General features: G+C 43.1%; 1 protein-coding gene across 3 annotated transcripts in view; it reads right to left on the bottom strand.

The window, feature by feature from the left end:
- Window positions 1-22903, bottom strand: part of DNAI2 (dynein axonemal intermediate chain 2) — a 315671-nt gene that overhangs the window by 26659 nt on the left and 266109 nt on the right. Inside the window, exons 14-15 of one of the 3 annotated variants that reach the window (XM_085617360.1) lie at window positions 22490-22528; window positions 8596-8634 (exon numbers count right to left, since the gene is read on the bottom strand). The exons of 1 other annotated variant lie outside the window; for it this stretch is intronic. In XM_085617360.1, coding sequence (XP_085473486.1) covers window positions 8596-8634; window positions 22490-22528 — 78 coding nt within the window. The remainder of the gene's footprint in view (window positions 1-8595; window positions 8635-22489; window positions 22529-22903) is intronic. One more of the 3 variants, XM_085617361.1, reaches the window with a different exon arrangement.

Here is a 22903-nt window from a genome sequence, read left to right as displayed (position 1 = left end):
TAGCGGAAGAACGACGATCGATGTTGAAATGAGCATGGTGTACGAACTTGCAGACAGGCAATAACATCGAGTTTAGATCTGTTAGATTCTATGTTGAGCTGCCGATTTAACAGATTTTTAAGGTCTGCAGAGAAAAAACTGCTAGCTGAACTGTAACTTGATAAACTGCTTAGTTTGGCATATATTTTCATATTATGTTTAAATATTGGCACATTTGCTTTTTATCTTTTTTTACTGTTTATATTATGTATTTTTCTTTTAGAATTATGTATTTGCATTCCCATTATGAAATGTTATGGTTTTTCATAACTATGCATAAATACATTTATCAATTTACCAGTGCTCAAGAAATAACATGTATCAGTGAGGAACTTGGAGTAGGTGAAACTGTAAAATATTTTCCATGTCAAATATGCGCAATTTTAATAAAATTACTCACAAGAAGTGAAATATGCTTAGGCGGTCATCCAAGTGGAAACTGTACACAGTGTATGCTCTCTATACAAGAAACTTGTCCCACTTATTTTCCACACAGTTTGTAAAGTCAAATGCTAAGAATATTGCTAGTGCATCACATGTAGCGGCATCACACATCCAGTTTTATAGATTCTGCAAGATATTGTTTTTCCCCGGCCTCCTATAGCAGAAAACTAAGTGAAAAAGTATAAGCGGAAAAATTAATAAATTATGTGAAACCAAATTATCTGGATTTATAAACAATTCTGCTCGAGTACAAAAAAAAGGTTTGCTTCCTCAGCATGAACAAGCTTGAAATGCAATTAATATGCAGTACCGATCCAGTGATGACACACCAAGTACTTATGGTTTTAAAAAATAAGTTCAAAGTGAAGCTCCACTTTAGAACATTGAGACACCATAATGGATGATATTTCTAAGTGTTTAGGCTGTTTCTTCTAGAAACTATGTCAAATAAACAAGACCCCCTTGGGTATCTTATGTAGCATACATCCGTTCATTCACATTCACTCACAAGAGTCAGGTATTAGCACCAATAGGAGTCCAGAAAAGTAGTGTATATAGAATAGTCAGTGTGTTTATTATGTATCATAAAAACCTTAAAAAAACATTAAAAACATTTTATCACAAAATCAATGAGGGAGACAAAAAGACTTTGAGGGAAGTACACAAGCAGCGATGTCTTATAATGTGAATCTAATAGGCACTTGAAGATGCATAAATCAAAGACTGACAAGTTCATAAGTACATATTTCATAAATGTGTCAAGTTTCTTTTTCAATTATATCCCAAGATATTGCCTGTGCCTTTGTAGACCTAATGCTTTCTCGGTGTCCAGAATCGTTGTGTAAGTCCTTCCCATAAAATCTGTACAAAAAAGCGACGCGTTCCGGTGGTATCTTATGATTCCCCACCTTCTTCAGGCTAGCACAAATGCTTGTAACACAACTCCCACAAAAGATAGTATCTAGTTGGGGGAGTGCTCGTGACTTCAGATTGTCACTTCTTCATTAGTGACATCTTTCAACCACAGAATTTGTCATAATATTCAGCTTTCAATAATGGGGGGTAATCTCCTCCCTGATTGCTAGGGTCCAGGTTGTATGCCCCACAGAGGCTATGGGACTCCTTTTTTCACCGGCTCGCGTCCAAAGAAACACCGTATTTGCTTAATGTTACACTTGGAATGCTGGTTGTCGGGACTAAAAAGCCTCACGACTTGCCTCTGATCTCCGTCCGATGCTTCCGGGGGGGGGTCTTGTTTATTTGACATAGTGTCTTGATTTGGTGTCCTGTTCCCCTTGGTGTAGTGAGACCCCTCTCCTTTGTTTCTTCTAGAATACAGTACATTTCAAACTCATCTGCAAGCTGGGAGAAATCTAGTGTGTCCAATGTGACAGGAAACGTACAGACATACCAAGTTGCAATTAGATGCACCCCATGCCTGAGCATCAAGAGCTCAAGATCTTTATATGCACTTAATGAGAGTAGTGGAGCAGATAGCAACAAAGAAGGGTACATATATATTTGCAGAACCTCAACCAGAAAAAGCACCATGCTGATATCTGTAGTGACATGTAATTCAGCAGTCTCTGAATGCCCTACTGGGGAGATGGCCTTCTCTAAACGGACAATAAAAAGGATATCTCGGAAAGAGTGGAGTGTCTGGGGGACATAAGTTTAAAGACTCAAACAGTAAAAAATCCCAATCCTATATCTCAATACAAAGAAAACTGTGAGTCTGAGAGATTAAGTGACCTTAGTACAGCTACACCATCAATACTAAACAACGAACGTGTTCCTACCAAAATATCACACTGGATATATGCATGCATTAAAGATCTACGAATGCATCAAAGGTTCCCATCACCCACTTGAAGTGGCTTGCTTCATCATTTGGGAGACCAGGGACTTATCTGAGAACCAGGTGCCACCAGGTGAACGTGGGTCAAGGTTCAAAGTTTGTCCCGGATGCAACTATGACAATGTTGCTCCAATGGAAGAAACCACTCTGAAAAATGGTATGGGGTGATGTGTGCAGTGCGAATAAAGTAAATGTGATACGATAACATTTTTTTTTTTTTTTTGTTGGCTCTCTAACTACAGCTTGCTCTACGTGGTCTAGTGGTGTCCTGACGCTTGTACCACTCCGGGATCGATCACTAATACATAATTATGTCTTTCTGAGAGCTCACATTCATTGCTGAGATTGCCATAGTGATGTCCATCGATTGTACTTTCATCTATTGTGCACATGAAGCTGGTAAGAATTAGTACCACGACTCTTCAGTCTCAGATTATGCATACAGACTGTTAGTCGGTCTTCTATTAATTTGTCTTTCCTCTCCTAGGCTCTGATTGTTATCATCTGTCTAGATCACAGTGCAACAAACTCTACAGTAAACTACTATCTTACATCATGTCATTTAATATGTGTCTGACATACCCGTATTGAGATTTAGGATTGGGATTTTTTACTGTTTGAGTCTTTAAACTTATGTCCCCCAGACCCTCCACTCTTTCCGAGATATCCTTTTTATTGTTACTTGAGCAGTCTTTTGGCTGCGGGTCTTTTTCTCTTTCCAAGGGTTCTGTTCTCTACAGATTTCCAGACCCTCTATACCGCTCTTTGAAACACGCTTTATCCCTGAACCATGGCAAAACTCACTGGTTTGTCCTTCGATGAGGATATGCTCCAGTCCATCCTGAGTACTAATCCAAGCATCTTGGATAGTTTATCGACAGTTGCCAGCAATACACAAGATGACTGGCAGACTCTACTCAATTTGAAAAAAGCACATTCCCGCACTTTCATACATGGTGCAATAATGACAGAATACTTGAGGAACAACTGTGCACCAATGGGCTTAATAGTAACGAATGCCCCCCGGTTATTCCTCACTGACAAAACTTTTCTAAAAGATTGGTCACTCATCGCGTGGTGGTGCACTCGTGATTGGTTAATCTTAATTATCAGCACCGCTAAGAAAGCAGCAGATACCATATTGGTAGAGATACAGACACTAGAAGGCCAAATTAAGGCATCAATCACGAGTGCCTTATACAAAAGAAATTTAGAGGAAACAAACAAATCTAACAAAGACCATAAGGATACAATTTTGCTAACCAAAATTGACAAATTCAAAAAAGATTTAGCCCGCTTTTCTTCTGAGAAAGTTTACCCTTACACTAATGATAATTACAGCCCCCCAGAATTTAACAAGAAAGGGAGAAAATATGGGTCTAACTATTCTTCATCAGGCTCAGACACTTATTCAACAGATTCTGACGGGTCTAACACATCAGCACCTTCTAATAGGACTCTCTTTCCACGTTCCCGTCCAAACCGAAGGCGAGGTACACAGAATCATTATGAACAGCAAAATCCATGGTGGCCACCCTCTCCATGGGGTTATCAACCAATGCCTTTTGCACAATCTATGCCTCCTTTCCCGTGTCAACCACCATTCTTTGGCCAGCCTTTTTTAGGACAGGGCCGAGGACGAAACAGGGGCAGAAAGAGAGGAGAGACACAACAACATGTACACTGGCAACCAGATCAACCCCAACAGAATACCCGCAACAGGAAGGGCACACCACAAGCAGGGCAAAGTACAGACACAACGATTTAGTGGTGAATCTAAGTCAGAGGACACTCACTACAGCAGAACTGAATGTCCTTAATAGGGGTCTAGGTTTTGTACCCACTAATATGGGTGATCCCTTTCAACTAAGACAAGAGATTGAGAAGTTTTTCAGAAAAATACGTCTACACTTTTTCTTTAAGAACAAATACGCAATGAACGAAGACACGTCTGACCTCATGCACTCGTCCAACACGGGTCTAAAACCACCTTCTAATTTCAATCCTCCTGCTCATCTCACACCAGACCAGGTGAAAGTGTTTGAGCAAGCAGTCATACATGACATCACTCTACTTGACTCTAAGAAGGATCGAGTATATCAAAATCTACCCAACACTGAGAAACAGGCTTTGCAAACTCTCCAGAATGATGAGAGCATTACCATCAAGCCCGCCGACAAAGGCGGGGCCATAGTCATTCTCGATACCATTACTTATCGAGACGAGTGCCTCAGACAACTCAATGACAGCAAATCATACCGGGTTCTCACAGAAGATCCTACCACAAGACTTTCTATTGAGATTCATGATCTTGTTAGTGAAGCAAGAGAATCAGGCTGGATCACTTCAAAAGAATCCGAGGTCCTCATCACCAAATTCCCAATCATGCCGTATTTTTATATACTGCCTAAAATACATAAAACAACAAGACCACCACCGGGACGTCCCATCATATCTGGTATAGGATCACTTTTGGAACCTTTATCAACCTTCGTTGACTTTTTTCTCAGACCTATGGTCAGGGAAATGCCCACCTTTCTACAAGACACTAAGGATGTCTTACGACTATTGCCACAGATTGCCTTCAATATCGAGACTGACCTGTTGGTCAGTTTCGATGTGGAATCATTATATATATGTATTCCCAAAGAGGAGACCCTTGAAGTCATCAGGGGTCTCTTGGACAATAGAGACTGTGACACCATAACACCAACACATTTCATCATGGAATGTGCCAGACTGGCAATGACGGAGAACTTCTTCAGGTTTGAAGAAACCATCTTTCTCCAAGTCTCCGGTACATCAATGGGGAGCATTTTTGCACCCAGTCTGGCCAACCTCTATGTTCACTGTTTCGAACAGGATATTGTGCTCACCGACCAGAATCCCTTCCACGGGCAAATAGCCTGTTGGAAAAGGTATATAGATGATATCTTGGTAGTCTGGCACGGGACTGTGGCTACCCTACTGGATTTTCACTCTTGGCTGAATTCTCAAAATAACTTTTTGAATTTCACTGTCACGTATGACAAGACCAGACTCCCCTTTCTGGACATCACTATTTACCCCACACTAGGCACTTTAGGAAGTGAACTGTATAAAAAACCTCAGACGAAGAATTCCCTCCTGAGTTTTCACAGTCACCATCCCAAATCACTCCGACAGAATTTGCCAGTAGGACAGTTCCTACGCATTCGCAGGAATTGTTCCACAAAAGACAGTTTTATATCTCATGCTGATGAACTTTCTAAACAACTTAAAGCCAGACAATATCCAACTCATTTGGTGAAACAAGCCTACAAACGGGCGTCTTATAACAACAGGGATGCTCTACTTGAACCTTCAGTTCCTAAGGAACCTCTGACTAGGATGACGTTAGTTACTACTTTTAGTACATTATCCAATAGTGTACAAAAGTCAGTACGTAAACATTGGCATATCCTAAACGTTGGAAATGACAAGATTCCACTCCCTTTGTTTTCCTTTAAACGAGGGTCTAGTCTGCGTGACAATCTTGTTCACACAAGACCCAAAACTAAACCAGCTTTAGGAGCATCAGCACTTTGGGATTTGCCACCAGTACAGGGCCACTATCCGTGTGGCTCATGTTCTGTATGCCCTCAGACACAACAAACCAAATCGATCGATCGATCTAGGGTTGGCTAAACCCTGGATCTTACGCAAGCATACGAATTGCAATTCCGAAAGAGTGATTTACCAGATAACATGCCCTTGTTCACTTCGATACATTGGTATGACGACACGGAAGATCAAAATCCGTATCAGTGAACAGAAGAGCACCATAAGACGCAACAAACAAGCTACCAGATTGACCAGTCATTTCCTTGCCCTGAATCACAAACCTGAAGATTTGAGATGGATCATTCTGGAACAACCTTTTATTCCATCACACATCAGTGACAAAGAAATTTCTTTTTCTCAGAAAGCAGAAATGGGTGTTCAAACTCAAGAGCGATGTCCAGGGATTAAATGATCAAATACCATGGACATCGCTGTGACGACCAGCAATAAGGAGCACTCTTGGGTGGCAACTAACAATCCTCTTTACACTTCCCACAGTCTCACGATCTGAGCTGCCTTCCTTTTTTTGTTGGCTCTCTAGCTACAGCTTGCTCTACGTGGTCTAGTGGTGTCCTGACGCTTGTACCACTCCGGGATCGATCACTAATACATAATTATGTCTTTCTGAGAGCTCACATTCATTGCTGAGATTGCCATAGTGATGTCCATCGATTGTACTTTCATCTATTGTGCACATGAAGCTGGTAAGAATTAGTACCACGACTCTTCAGTCTCAGATTATGCATACAGACTGTTAGTCGGTCTTCTATTAATTTGTCTTTCCTCTCCTAGTCTCTGATTGTTATCATCTGTCTAGATCACAGTGCAACAAACTCTATAGTAAACTACTATCTTACATCATGTCATTTAATATGTGTCTGACATACTCGCATTTTCTCCATATACGGTCATTTGATTTTCGGAGAAACATGGTTACACTTTGATCTCAATGACTACATTTCCCACAGCAATCTGGGTTATACTTCATGAAGTTGTGTCATCAATGCGCGCCCCCCTCGAGATTACTCCAAACTACATATTAACGGACAATTTTGATTTCAATAGGCCACTTGATACCATTCTAATACACCCGTATATCTCTATGAACTACTATTGTTCAGGTTGATAGGGTCTCCCGTAGTTCTGGGACAAACGACTACAACTCCCATGACACTTGGGTCACGTGTAATGACGTCATCTCCGGGCGCCTTCCTTCCACGCTGACCCGACATCCCCGTTTAGTGTTGTATAAAGACGGAGGCCACCATGAACGCTCACCTCCCCCTCTGGCTCAGCAGCCGTCTGAGGTACCGACGGAGAGGTAAGATCTGTGCGCACACGTTTTGTACTGTACGCTATTTCGAACCTAACATACGACCCTTTCGCCTGTTAGTCACTGGCTTTTTACCACAGAGGCTACACTCCTATTCAAGAGACGGGGTTTTGAGATAGATTACCCCACTATGAAGATAGCGAACACTACTGTCTCTACCTGAATATCATACGGTTATCTTCAACACTCTATAGGACTAGAGTCGTAGTTATTTCTTTCGTCTCGTATATACTCATTAACACGAGACACGATACCGCATATGCGAGCAAGTGTTTGTGTACATATCATTTATTCGAGTGTAGACACGGTCTAACAACACTACCGTAGGTTCTATTTACCACTAAACAACCGTCAGGAAGACCCGGACATGACGCTCAGATAGGGCTTTGTCTCTTCTCAGGGTCAGACTCTTGGTTCCTCTGCCTTTTGGTTTTAAAGGATAAGCGTTTTTCGTTTTTTTAGGTATTGTGTCACTCTAAACTTGGACCATACCTCTTATTTAATTTTTAGAGCGGTGCCTCCTGAAGCCTGAGCAGTTGCCAGGTGAGGCGAGGCGAATACCCAGATTTATTCGGGTAAGTGTAAAATCATCAGCATCTTTATTGTTTTGAAGGGGTGCTTATACTAATATGTACTTTGCATAATTGAACAACAACTTTATGCGCTGTGTGACCTATCAATTACAATGCTTCACCTCTGTTATACTATTGTCATTGTGTTTGTCTCCACTTTTTTAGGTAATTTCTCCCACACCTATCACAGGTGCAGGTTATATGATTTACCTTTTTTTCACATATAAGATGCAGTAGCTCATAATGGTCCTGACGAAAGCTGGGGCACAATTTACCCAAAGCTGAAACATGTAGACCAGTTCCAACACAGTTATTTGCTAAAACTGTTACAAGCACTGTTTTAATTTGGCATCAAGGCAGCACTTTAATAAATAATTTTCTGTGCCTTGTTTTCCAATTTTATCGTATCACATTTACTTTATTCGCACTGCACACATCACCCCATACCATTTTTCAGAGTGGTTTCTTCCATTGGAGCAACATTGTCATAGTTGCATCCGGGACAAACTTTGAACCTTGACCCACGTTCACCTGGTGGCACCTGGTTCTCAGATAAGTCCCTGGTCTCCCAAATGATGAAGCAAGCCACTTCAAGTGGGTGATGGGAACCTTTGATGCATTCGTAGATCTTTAATGCATGCATATATCCAGTGTGATATTTTGGTAGGAACACGTTCGTTGTTTAGTATTGATGGTGTAGCTGTACTAAGGTCACTTAATCTCTCAGACTCACACTTCTCTAAACAGAACCTGCTTCACAAACTGACCTTCACTGGCTCCTCTGGTGTCTGTTCTAAGCCTTCCTTCTGCAATGAACAGAGCAAAATCTCACAATCTCACATGGGGGCATATGTATCAAACGATTTTGTATTCGCAAACGCTGTGATTCGCAAAAAAACTGCGTTTGCGAATACAAAATCGCAAAACGCGATGTATGAGCCATTTTCGCATCGCATTATTAAGGAATCGCTAATTTTGTGATTCCTTAATTTTGCGTAAGCATTTAAGGAATCACAAATTTCGATTCCTTAAATGCTATGTAACAAGCACCCAAGTTCGGCGATTTCTCCTTTAGAAATCGCAAATTACCACCAACTTCAAGTTGGTGGTAATTTGCGATTTCTTTGAAAAATGCACTTTTTGGCATTTTTCAAAGTGCCATGTGGCGCACATACATGCCCTTAGGGCATTTATGTGCGCCATGAGCGCACACATGCTCATTTCAGGGGTGTATCAGGGTGTCCTTAAGACACCCTTGCACCCTTGAAATTATTCTTAATTTGCGATTCTCTAATTGCGAATCGCAAATTGAGAATGACTTCCCATTCATTCCTATGGGCCTCCTGGTCCATAGGAATGAATGGGAAGGTATTCCTTAATTGCGATTTGATTTTTAAGACTCCATTAGAGGATTTAAAATGCATAATTGTCTTCTGGTCATTTTCTCTGAAACCTGCAATGCAAAGGGAGACATGCTCCATCTTTGATTATATAAATATATTTCCCCAATTCTTCTTTATTTGTAATATACCAAGGGTTGCAGGCCTGATTACAGGAAATATTTTAAACCATGTGAATCTATAAGTAAGCCACTGCTCAAGAAATAATATATATCAGTGAGGAACTTGGAGCAGTCAGGAGAACTGTAAATCTATGTGAAATGTGCGCGAAATTTTCATGAAATTACTCACATTAAGTGAAATATGCTTAGGTGGTCATCCGAGTGGAAAACATAGACAGCGTATGCTCTCCATACTGGAGACTTGTTCCACTTATTTTCCACACATCTTGTAAGGCCAAATGCTAAGAATATTGCTAGAGCATCATATGTAGCGGCATCACACATCCAGTTTAATAGATTCTGCTAGCCATTTTCTGTTTCTACCAGCCTCCTACAGGTGAAAACTATGTAAAAAGTATAGGCGGAAGAAAAGCAAAAATTTTGTGAAACCCAATTACCTGGATTTGAACACAATTCTGCTTGAGTACAAAAAAGGTGTACTTGCCCTACCATGAACAAGCTTAACATGCAACTAATATGCAGTACTGATCCAGTGATGACACACCAAGTACTTATGGTTTTTAAAAATACGTTCCAAGTCGAGCTCCACTTTAGAATGTTGAAACACCATAATGGTTGATATTTGTAAGTGTTTGGGCTGTTTCTTCTAGAAAACAGTACATTTCAAAGTCATCTGCAAGCTGGGAGAAATCTAGCGTGTTCAAGTTGAAGGGAAACGTACAGACATACCTAGATTGCAATTAGATGCACCCCATGCCTGAGCATCAACAGCTCAAGATCTTTATATGCACTTAATGAGAGTAGTGGAGCAGATAGCAACAAAGAAGGGTACATATATATTTGCAGAACCTCAACCAGAAAAAGCACCATGCTGATATCTGTAGTGACATGTAATTCAGCAGTCTCTGAATGCCCTACTGGGGAGATGGCCTTCTCTAAAGGGGACCTGCTTCACCAACTGACCTTCACTGGCTCCTCTGGTGTCTGTTCTAAGCCTTCCTTCTGCAATGAACAGAGCAAAATATCAGAATCTCACTTAGACATGATTATAACGTTTTACTTGTATATGCCCTAAGCTGTCCATCTTGCAAGTTCTTGCAAGTTCTTACAGTAATCCCACTTGCAGGCGCACATGTTTTCTAACAGAGAAAAACATGCACTTTTCATGTTTGGGCCCATGAAGGGAAACGTACACACATACCTAAATTGCAATAACATGCACCCCGTGCCTGAGCATTAACAGCTCAAGATCTTTACATGCACTTAATGAGTGCAGTGAAGCTGATTGCAACAGAGACAGTCTACCAATATATGTGCAAAACCACAAACAGAACAAGCATTGGCATAGCTAATAGGTCTCGCCTTTGGGACCTTATAAGTGTTTAGCCATGCAACAGTTGCATAACTAAACACTTATAAGGTCCCAAAAGCGAGACCTATTGGATATGCCAAGCGGCCGTAAAAGTGAAAGTGATCGCGATCAAACATCAAAGCGGCCGTGCGGCCGCGAAAGTGAAAGTAATCGCGGTAAAAGTGGCGAGCGCGCCCGCGCACATGCATTGTAGCTCTAGGCTGGCCTGGTAGCACTTTTTGGAGCCCTCTAAATAAGTCTTGCCAGACCAGCGCATGCGCTGGGTCGGGCGAGACCTAAAAAGCACCATGCTGATATCTATAGTGAGATGTGATTCAGCAGTCTCTGAAGCGCTCTGCATGCCCTACTGGGGAGATGGCCTTCTCTAAACGGAACCTGCTTCACAAACTGACCTGCACTGGCTCCTCTGGTGTCTGTTCTAAGCCTTCCTTCTGCAATGAACAGAGCAAAATATCACAATCTCGCTTAGACATGATTATAACCTTTCAATTTGTATGCTCTAAACTGCCCATCTTTCAAGTCCTTACAGTAATCCCACTTGCAGACGCACACGTTTTCTACCAGACAAAAACATGCAAACCTTTCATGTTTGGGCAAATTGTAAGAGGACGGCTACTGCACATCCAGGTAGATGGAAACCCCAATGATATGATATGAAAAGTAATTTGTGATGCCAAGAATCACAGAAAAAGATCGTGTTGAATGGTGAAGAATACGCTACTAGTCCAATTACTTGATGGATTGGACGTATCGCCCTGTCTCTATTATTGTACTAGCTTACCTTAGACAAGTCATGTACCACATAATTCCTTATGTTCTGTGCTGCTCTTTTAGGACTTGTAAGATAGCTCCCTTCTGTTCCCGGCCACTCTAGTTGAAAAAGTAACATCCTTTTTAACGCCATCTGTTCTTGGCCATAGTTTTTTTTATTGTCAAGAAACCAACTCCTGATTTGAGAGTTTTTTTTAAACAAAAACAATAATTTCCAAGCTGGTGCAAGATACATGGTGCCTGCTCAGCCAAGTTTACAACCTTCAGCGAAGCCACTGCACTGGCTGTTCCAATAAAGGCACAGAGGTCTCCTCCTGCCTCGTGGGGGGACTCTAAACCTGTGGGCGCTCCTCCAACGTGGAGAAGAGAGAATAACCTTTAGGGATCTGTCATGCCAGAGGAAAACCTATATTGAGAACAGCTGCCACTTCCTATCAGCCCCACAGGAGCCAGGCATTCTTTTATGATATACATATTTATAAAATTAAATTTTATTTAACAATACAAGATTTGAGAAGAATTTGAGATATAATATAGAAAGTAATTGTGAGAATGAAGGTATGAATTGCTTCATGAAACTAAGATTTTCTTTTTATAAATGACTAAAATTGTTCCCTTTTTGCTTTTTTATTTTCATTATTGAATATCCTAATCAATAAAGTTGCTAATATCATCAACAAATGTTTTAAAAAATGAATGTTCATTAAAAATACTATTACTTTATATATGCACCTACTTAATCATGTTTTGGCTCTTATTTTATTGTTTTTCTTACTATGTCATTTTCTGTTTCCAGCCTTGATAAAGTGACCGTAAGTTACAAAACAAGTGTTGTTTGAAACATATGAGTAGCAGTTGTAATTAATTGTACCAATCTCTGTATGTATTGTCAAGGTAAAATATTAAATGTTGAAATCAAATGGAAAGTTTGCCTTTTAAAATGTTCAATTATTGGCGAAACTTATGTATCAAAATTGATAAAGTGGTATGAAGAATACGTCTGATGACTGTGGGCCCTAATACAATGTCGGTCGGAGTTGCCTCCGACCCCTGACATGTTTCTGTTGTGCTGCTAGGCGGAACCTGCCCACAGCTCAAGCTCCCATTGACAAATGGGAGTTTGTGGAAATACCTGTACCGTGTGGCAGGCACCTTGCGGTGCCTTCCACATGGTGGAGGGATTATCGGGGGGCATGATAGGTGACCACAGGTCTATGCCCAAAACCGTAGGCCACGGAGGGAAGTCGCTTTCCGACAGCCTTTTCATGTCAGAAAGGCTGACATGGAAAGGCTGTCAGAAACCGACATCATAATCCCAACAGCGGAAATGTCATCATTAAGGGATTATGATACGTTTCCGACTGGCCAACGGGCTCCTTGTGCCAGTCGGAACAGTCGGATTAACTGGCCAGTTTGCACTCAGACTGCCGACATTGAAATTTGGCGGTCGGACTGTAAACCTACCGCATCGGTCAGTAAGCCTACCGACCGACATCGTAATAAGGCCCTGAATATTTACACCTTTTAGATATTTATGTTTTGTAAGACTCCATTAGTGTGATCCAAATGCAAAATTGTCTCCTGATCATTTTCTCTGAAACCTGCGATACAAAGGGAGACAAACTCCTTCTTTGATTATATAAATATATTTACCCTATTCTTCTTTATTTGTAATATACCAAAGGTAATTACAGGCAATATTTTAAAGCATGTGACTCTATAAGTGATCCACTGCTCAACAAATAATATATATGAGTGATGAACTAGAAGAAGGCAGGTGAATCTGCTAAATATTTTCTATGTCAAATATGAGTAAATTTCATGAAATTACTCACATTAAGTGAAATATGCTTAGGCGGTCATCCAGTTGGAAACTGTACACAGCATATGCTCTACATACAAGAGACTTGTTCCACTTATTTTCCACACAGTTTGGAAAATCAAATGATAAGAATATTGGCCATGCATCATATGTAGCGGCATCACATATCCAGTTTAATAGACAGTGCAAGACATTTTCTGCTCCCCCCCCCCCCCCTACAGGTGAAAACTAAGTGAAAAAATATAAGTGGAAGGAAAAGAAAAATTATGTGAAATCCAATTATCTGGATTTAAACACAGTTCACTTTAGAACGTTGAGACACCATAATGGTTGATATTTGTACGTGTTTATGCTATTTCTTCTGGAGTACAGTACATTTCAAACTCTTCTGCAAGCTGGAAGAAATCTAGTGTGTTCAATTTGAAGGGAAACGTACAAACATACCAGGTTGCAGTTAGATGCACCCCATGCATGAGCATCAACAGCTCAAGATCTTTACATGCAACTAATGAGGACAGTGGAGATCAGAGAGCAACAAAGAAGGGTACATATATATTTGCACAACCTCGAACAGCAAAAGCACCATGCTGATATCTGTAGTGTGATGTGATTAAGCAGTCTCTGAAGCTCTCTGCATGCCCTACTGGGGAGATGGCCTTCTCTAAAGGGGACCTGCTTCACAAACTGACCTGCACTGGCTCCTCTGGTGTCTGTTCTAAGCCTTCCTTCTGCAATGAACAGAGCAAACTATCACAATCTCATTTACACATAATTATAACCTTTCAACTTGTATGCCCGAAGCTTGCAAGTTCATACAGTAATCCCACTTGCAGGCGCACACGTTTTCTACCAGACAAACACATGCAAACTTTTCATGTTTGGGCCAATTGTGAGAGGACGGCTACTCTACATCCAGCCAATTACTTGATGGATTTAACGTATCGCCCTGCCTCTATTGTTGTACTGGCTTAACTTGGGCATGTCATGTACCACATAATTCCTTATGTTCTGTGCTGCTCTTTTAGGACTTGTAAAATAGTTCCCTTCTGTTCTCGGCCACTCTAGTTGAAAAAGTAACATCCCTTTTAACACCATCTGTTCTTGGCCATAGTTTTTTTTATTGACAAGAAACCATTTCTGATTAGGGAGTTTCTTGAAAACAAAAAAACCTTTTCCAAGCTGGTGCAAGATACATGGTGCCCGCTCAGCAAAGTTTACAGCCTTTAGCAAAGCCACTGCGCTGGCTAGTCCAATTAAGGTACTGAGGTCCCCTCCTGCCTTGTGGCGGACTTCTAAACTTGCGGGTGCTCCTCCACCATGGAGGTGAGACCATAGCCTCTGGGGATCTGTGAGGCCAAAGGAAAACCTATTTTGATAACAGCTGGCATTTCCTATCAGCCCTACAGGAGCAAAGAAAACGTTTATGTAGTGTATATTTATCAAATTCAATTTTATTTACCAATGCAGGATTTGAGAAGAATTTGAGAAATAATATAGAAAGTAATTGTGAGAATGACGGTATGGATTGCTTCATGAAATTAAGAACCTTTTTATAAATGGATAAAATTGTTCCAATCTTGCTATGTATCTTCATTATTGGATACCCTAATCAATAAAGTTGTTAATATCATACGTTTTCAAAAAAACTAATGTTCATTAAAAAATACTATTACGTTGTATGCACTTACATAATCATGTTTTGGGTCTAATTTTATTGTTTTTATTGCTATGTAATTTTCAGTTTCCAGCCTTGATAAAGTGACCAGAAGTTACAAAAAACCTGTTGATTGAAACATATCACCAGTGGTTCACATTAATGGTACCAAACTCTGTATGAATCTAACCGTCAAAGTAAAATATTATATGTTGAAATCAAATGGAACGTTAGCCTTCTAAAATGTCCAATTATTGGGGGGTGAGGTGATAGACAGCCCATGGCAAGATGGCCGCACTCTTGTGCTGCTCTGTCAGCCAGGGCCCTAATCCAACAAGTATCCGGGCACTAATGAGGCATCTTCGTCTGTGAGCAGGGAGTAGACACTCTGCAGCCACGTCCCTCCACCCCTGTGTGAAACCCAGCCGCGGTGCACCCAAATAGACGAGGAAACGAGCATCAGTAAAAGAACGGTGCGGCCATCCAAAATGGCAGTGCACGGCCAAGACCCGTAGCAGCCAAGACAAGAGAGATCTGACCCAGCATGAGAGGCCGAAATGCTGGGCTGCGGAGGTGCTGGCAGCCTGTACTGACCTTGTGCCACAGCTGCTGCTAAACACAGGGAGTTCGTGGGCAAGATGGGGAGCTCGCTGTTCTGGGTGCAACGGCCACCTCGGAGACCAATGAACAGTCAGAAGCACCGGCTGGTCGAACCACGCTGCTGATCCTCTGAAGTTGGGGGCGTGACAGATGAGGTACTGTGAGAGCACTGACCCAAGCTGGAGGTGGTGCGAGACACGCAGCTACTCACTGATCGCAGCATTCGCCGATAAAGCTGCAGCACCCAGGGATGATCCCCAGTCACAAGGTCCCGAATACAGCAGCTGGCATTACCAAGAGGCGCCCCATAGGAGTGAAATAATTGCATTCTGCATTGTGACCACGGGGCACCGCGGACCAGGCACATGATGTGCTCCCCGTGAGTCCCCAAGTAAGGACAATAAGTATCGGAATCCCTCCTGCTGAGTGCAGGATCTGTGGTGTAACTGCACATTCATCGCAGCCAGAAAACTGCTGAAGCTGCGGCTCCTGGGGGGGATCCTCACTCACAGGGCCTCGAGCACAATAGCTGTCTTCACCGAGGGGCGCACCAAGGGGCCGGACATACTGAACTCTGTGCTGCGGCCCCAGGACATTGTGGGTGCACTTATTGGACTCCCCTTGCCGAGCGCTGGTTCTCTGATACAGCTGCTCAATCATCTCAGCGTGAACACCATTGATGCTGCGGCTCCCAGGGATGATACCCATTCATAAGGCCCTGAATACAGTAGCAGCCAATGCCAAGGTGCATACCACAGTGTAGCTGTGCTCTGCATTGAGGCCCCTGGACACCGCAGACCAGATGTACGGCAGGCTCCATGCAAGTGTCCAAGTGTGGATCGTGCACACCAGACCCCCCTGCCAAGTGCAGGATCTGGGGTGCCCGTCTCCTTGCTCCAGCACCATACCGCGGACATGAGTAGATAACAGTAGCGAGGAGACCACTCGATAGCTGGCCCCAGGAGAGTTGCAGAAGGTAACCTGCTAACTGTGAGTGCAGAACTCATCAAGCCCACATAATGAGGAAAACAGACAGACAGCAGTCCTGCCTCACCTTCGAGGCGCAGAAGGCGCCTAGGCATACAAAACATGTGCACTCCGCCTCCGAGGAGGAGCCACCCCGCAGCCCGGGATGGCCCAGGAAGCTACTCTGTTAGCTATGCAACACAGTCTGCAGTGACAGATGAGGTACTGTGAGAGCACTGATGGCAAGATTGACGTCTTGAATGTACGCATGGACAATATGGCCTCTAAGCTAGTCAAACAAGCTGTGTGCCTCACCCCGGCGAAGCAACGCAGATGATGATATTCAAGAGCTCACCCGTAAACAACTCAATATGAACAAGATCTTGGCCGTCATTCAAGGTAAAAATGAGGACTTGGAGGCACGCTCGCAGCGCAATAATCTATGTATAATGGGTGTCTCGGAGATGACAAATACAGGCCGCCTAGAAAAATACGTGGAAGAAATGCTAAAAGAGGTATTCGGAAGTGAGGAGCTGTCAGCAGTACTAATAGTGGAGCGAGCTCACAGATCCCTGCAGGTGCACCCACCTCCAGGCCCCCCCCCCCCGAGGCCGATTATCGCCAAACTCCTGAATTACAGGGACCAGGATGTGGTGTTGTGCCTCTCACGTGAAAAAGGTGTCACTCAGTACCAGGGAAATGAAGTGTCCATTTACCCCGACTTTACCATCACAGTGCAGGTGGCGAGATGAGAGTTTGCTCCAGAAAAGAAGAAACTACAGACCCTGGGCCTCAAATCCGCCATGGTGTATCCAGCTGGTCTGCGAGTGGACCAGTATGGCCACCACACTATACTTGCCTCCCTAAAGGCAGCTATGGACTTCATTTAGAATGTCAGGCTTCCACGCCACACACTCCAGAGTGTCGACGTGGAACTCGGGGGTTCTTGTACTAGTCATTAGCATCGCAGTCTTAGAAAAACAGTCGGCTTGTAAGCACTTAGCGTGGCTAGCCAACGGGTTGGCGGATGTCTTCCTATTAGGACCCACTGCATAAATGCGCCTCACACAACAACATATTAGTGTTTGGCGGGTGGTCGTAGCTAGGTCCCCTTTAGTATATATTTCCACAGGCCTGGAACCAATTGATGTCCGCCCAGCGCCCTCTGTTCCTACGGAGGGCAGATGGCATCTCGCACCCCTCACGATAGTAAACCTCACTGGGAACAATTGAACTATACTATATGTTTCGGTCCCTCTGGACCAAGTTGTTTTGTACAATCTAATTTTATTTGGGTTTCATATTGGGGCATGGCTTTGGCAAGTTGAGGGCTCTGAAGTGGGTGGGGAGAAGGAATGTTAATATTGTTTTGATGTTGAGACTCTGACTGCATGCCACGTAACACACCACCACACAGATCGGCCTCTTGCCACGCGAACCCACGTACAATGCTATTGCATAAATATGATAGTGTCATGAGTGTAGTGACAGGTAACCTTAACCTACTCACGTGGAACGTGTGTGGGTTGAATAACCCTAGAAAGGCAGGCAGGTATTTACATACTTGGACCGCCACCGGGTACACATTGCTTTCAGACAGGAAACGCACCTTACCACGCAGGCGGTGATCAGTGTGGGGACATGATGGGCACACATGAAACTACCCTCCTCCTAATCCTCCTACTCCAGAGGGGTCCTCATTTTGGACCGTAGAGTTACCCCCTTTACCACATTGCACTCCGAAACAGATGACATGGGGAGGTGTGTCATATGGCGGGGAACATGCGGGGTCACAACACTAACCCTAATCAATGTATACAGCCACAACACCGACTTTTACACCACTCTCTATGCCTGGATATATAAGCTACAACCCTCTACTATTATCTGGAGGGGAGATTTCAACTTCCCATTAGACCCAAACATGGACCTACAGACCCGTCTGGACAGACCAAACAGGCGAGCAAGGCATTTCGGGAGGGTCTGGCGGACTATAGACTCACATATGTATGGCGGATTCGGTACCCAGGGAGCCGAGAAGGCACATCCGTCTTGATGGCACACAATATGTGGTCAGGACTGGATTACTGGCTAGTGACCAGGGAGGCTAGAACATGGGTCCAAGATGGATATCACCTGTCCAGGAAACTGTCGGATCACTCCCTAGTGCTGCTGTTTCTGGCACTGCAGACTGGGACCCTGGTGAGCGAGGCCACTTGTTTGTTACCAAACTTGAAATCTCCTTGGGGGAGGAGGGGACCTCCCAGGTGAGTTTTACAAGACGTTCTCAGACCTGTTTACACCTCACCTCCATAAAATGTATCAAGAAGCATATGACAGTCAATCTCTATCCCCCATGCTACGGGAACATTGTTAATCATGCTATTGAAACCAGGGAAACCGCCCAAAAAAGTGGATTCATATCGCCCGTTGTCGCCTTATTAACACTGCCGTTAAAATATTAGCAAAAATCATTGTGTCCCGAATGCAATGGTTGCTACAGTCACTGGTATTGCCGGACCAGGAGGGGGCTCATTCCTGCTTTGTCCACTGCTCATAATCTTAGCCCCCTCTTTACAGCTCTTCACCAGCTAAACCCCGCGCTGCTGGCTGCGGCTGATTTCCTGGACGCCGCTAAGGCATTTGACTCCATACAATGGTTCTACATGTTTACTGTGCTGGCCAAAATGGGGATGCCATCAGCATTTCTGCACTGGATTAGGTTGCTGTACACAGACCTGGTCGTTTGTGTCCGCATTAACAATGTAACCTCTGACCCCATGCAAATATATAGGGGATTGCAACAGAGCTGCCTGCTCTACCCAATCTTATTTGCCTTGCCGCTGGAGCCCCTCGCATGCATTATCAGACATAAGCACTCATCTGCAGCTTTGCGCTTCCGCCAACATCCCCTAGCCATCTCACTCTATGCTGACGATATGGTGGTGTATGTGAGGGAACCTGGTGTAAACCTAGATCCGACGGTGAGGAAGTATGTAAAGTACGAATGGCACTCTGGTTTAACTATCTATTGGACTAAATTGGTCATCTTTACATTGACCCCTGCCACGGCTCCACATGTGCTAGAGTACCCCCCACTGGAATGTTGTACGGACCCCTAAAATATCTGGGGATCTGGATACATTGTGATCCAGAAGATTTAATACGCCAAAACTATGGAACATCCGTAACGAAACTGCGAGATCAGCTAGCTCGCTGGATTCGTCTACCCCTCTCACTAGCGGACAGGCTAGCAATCATAAAGATGGTCGTGCTACCCAAATATTTATAGCTGTTTGTCAATATCCCCATCGCATTAACACAGGAATTTTTTAAAACATTGCAATCTTGCTTGACGACTCTCACATGGGCTGGTACACAGCCTAGAATCGGAATGGCAGATGCTCACACGTCTCTATTTTCAAGGAGGGTTCGCCGCTCCGGATTTCTATCTATATTACTTGTGTGCTCAGGCCCATATCGCTCACTATTGGTATCACCCCCAACGGTACATGGCAGACACTGCTGTTTAACACAATGAAGCCCAACCATTTCACCTTAATGCGATATTGCCGCACGTGTGGCCATCAAAAAAACCTTACATCTTTTGACCTAGTGTATAGCACAACTAGAGCATGGCAAGCAATTACAACACGCGCACACAAAACTCCACGAAACACAACGTTATTACCACTAATACACCACCCTTCCCTATCAGTCACAAAGGAGAAAGGGGCACTAACCATTTTACAGGAGGTGGGGGTGAGGACTATGGGTGATGCTTTCCCTGCGTGATCTTTCCTCACACTCATCGAGTTTGGGGTAGGCCGGAGATGCACCCCTATGCAGAGCTTTCTATACTATAGACTAAGGGCAGCAATGAAAGCACTATACCCCTGCTTTCCCCAAGAACCACCTTTGCTGTCCTCACTACAGATTCTGCTCTCATGTGCTGATTGTAAAACAATTTTTACTAAACTATACAGCTCCTCCCAGGGTGAGAGATGTGGGCCCATAGACAGGGCCAAGGAGAGGCGGGACACGGTCCTGGACACCCCAATAACGCAGGCAGACTGGGAATTCTGCTGTGTTCTACTGGACAGGCTTACACCCAACTGCAATCTCAAGACAACCCATTTTAAATATTTGCAGCAGGGGTAATACTCCCCCCTCCTGCTTCATATATTTAGGTTGCAATCAGAGCCAAAGTGCGTGCAGTGCATGGCTGCCGAGGTGGAATTCTTGCACCTGGCATGGACGTGTGGCCCAGTGTTTGGGTACTGGAAGCAGGTTACACAGACCCTATCCAAAATGGTGGAGATGCAAATAGATTGCAACCCCTCAATACGTCTACTGGACCTTATTAAATCGTTTACGCCAACGATACGCAAACTAGTAGCGGTGTCACTGCTAATGGCCAAATGCAGAGCGTCAATATGTTGGGGAGGGAGGAGAGTGCCACGACATGCTGATTGGTTACATGATCTGTAAGGCTCGACTGGAAACATATGCTGAACAGCTAGCTTCCTCTAACATACAGACCAAAATACTTTTGGGCCCCATATATAGCCTACATGCTGTCCACAAATACAGAATAGAATGTTGCGCCGGATTGAACCTGCTGTGTAATGTGGGGGAGATTCGGATGGATGGGAGGAACAACGACAATGTGTACCATTTCTTCATATTGGTGGGCTAGGATGTTACGCCTGAGTCTCTGATTTGTTTTCTGGTTTATTGTACAGGTTTCTGCCTGAGATATGTATAAAACCGTAATAAAAAAATAAAATGTCCAATTATTGGTGAAACTTACACATCAAAATTGATGAGACAGTATATAAAATATATATAATGACTGAATGTTTACAACTTTTAGACACTTATATTTTTAAGACTCCATTAGTGGAGTCCAAATGCATAGCGGTCTTCTGATCATTTTCTGTGAAACCCACACGCAAAAGGAGACAAGCTCCAACTTTGATTACATAAATATATTTCAACTATTCTTCTTTATGTGTAGTATACCATGGGTTGCAGGCCTGATTATAGGCAATATTTTAAAGTTGTAAATTTATAAGTGATCCACTGCTCAAGAAATAAAAGAAATCAGAGAGGAACTCTGAGCAGGAGAAACTGTAAAATATTTTCCATGTCTAAGATGCACATTTTTCATGAAATTGCTCACATTAAGTGAAATATGCTTTGGTGGTCATCTGAGTTGAAACTGTACACAGGTATTGCTCTCCACTAACTTTCCACACATTTTGTAAAGCCAAATGCTAGAATATTGCTTGTGCATCACATATAGCGGAATCACACATCCAGTTTAATTTTCTGTTTCCCCCAGCTTCATACAAGTGAAAACTAAGTGAAAAAGTATAAGCAGAAGAAAAACTAAAATGATGTGAAACCCAATTATCTGGATTTACACACAATACTGCTCGAGTACAAAAAAGGTTTGCTTCCCTAGGATGAACAAGCTTAAAATGCAATTAATATGCAGTACCGATCCAGTGATGACAAACCCATTACTTATGGTTTTCAACAATACGTTGCAAGTGAAGCTCCACTTTAGAACATTGAGAGACCATAATGGTTGATATTTCTAAGTGTTTAGGCTGTTTCTTCTATAATACAGTACATTTCAAACTCATCTGCAAGCTGGGAGAAATCTAGTGTGTTCAATTTGAATGGAAACGTACAGACATACCTAGATTGCAATTAGATGCACCCCATGCCTGAGCATCAACAGCTCAAGATCTTTACATGCACTTAATGAGTGTAGTGGAGCAAATAGCAACAAAGAAGGGTACATATATATTTGCACAACCTCAAACAGAAAAAGCACCATGCTGATATCTGTAGTGACATGTAATTCAGCAGTCTCTGAAGCTCTCTGCATGCCCTACTGGGGAGATGGCCTTCTCTAAAGGGGACCTGCTTCACAAACTGACCTGCACTGGCTCCTCTGGTGTCTGTTCTAAGCCTTCCTTCTGCAATAAACAGAGCAAAATATCACAATCTCGCTTAGACATGATTATAACGTTGTTAGACCTGTCAGCCCTTTGGGTGGTCCCTCCTCATCATTATTTATTTTGTCCCACTTTTGCCTCAAACCCTGTTAGTATTTTTTCCTTTTTGGGAACCACCAGACTTTTTAGTATTGATGCAGATTCAGGGAGCCATTTTATCTACCCCTGGAACTTCTGTCTGAGGGCCTGGAGCACAAAATGGTGGCCACCTGTGACATCATCAGAACCCACTGGAACCTACTAGAACCTTCTGCAACATTCTGAAACCCTGTGACAGTTGGAGGCGGTTTGGAATGTTGGGAAGCTAAGCCAGAGTTGACAGTTGGAGCTGGCAGT

The sequence above is a fragment of the Triturus cristatus genome, chromosome 7 (genome assembly GCF_964204655.1).
Source record: "Triturus cristatus chromosome 7, aTriCri1.1, whole genome shotgun sequence".
NCBI lineage: Eukaryota > Metazoa > Chordata > Amphibia > Caudata > Salamandridae > Triturus > Triturus cristatus.
The sequence above is the reverse complement of the archived record's forward strand: the minus strand, read 5'-3'. Positions and strand labels throughout refer to the sequence as shown.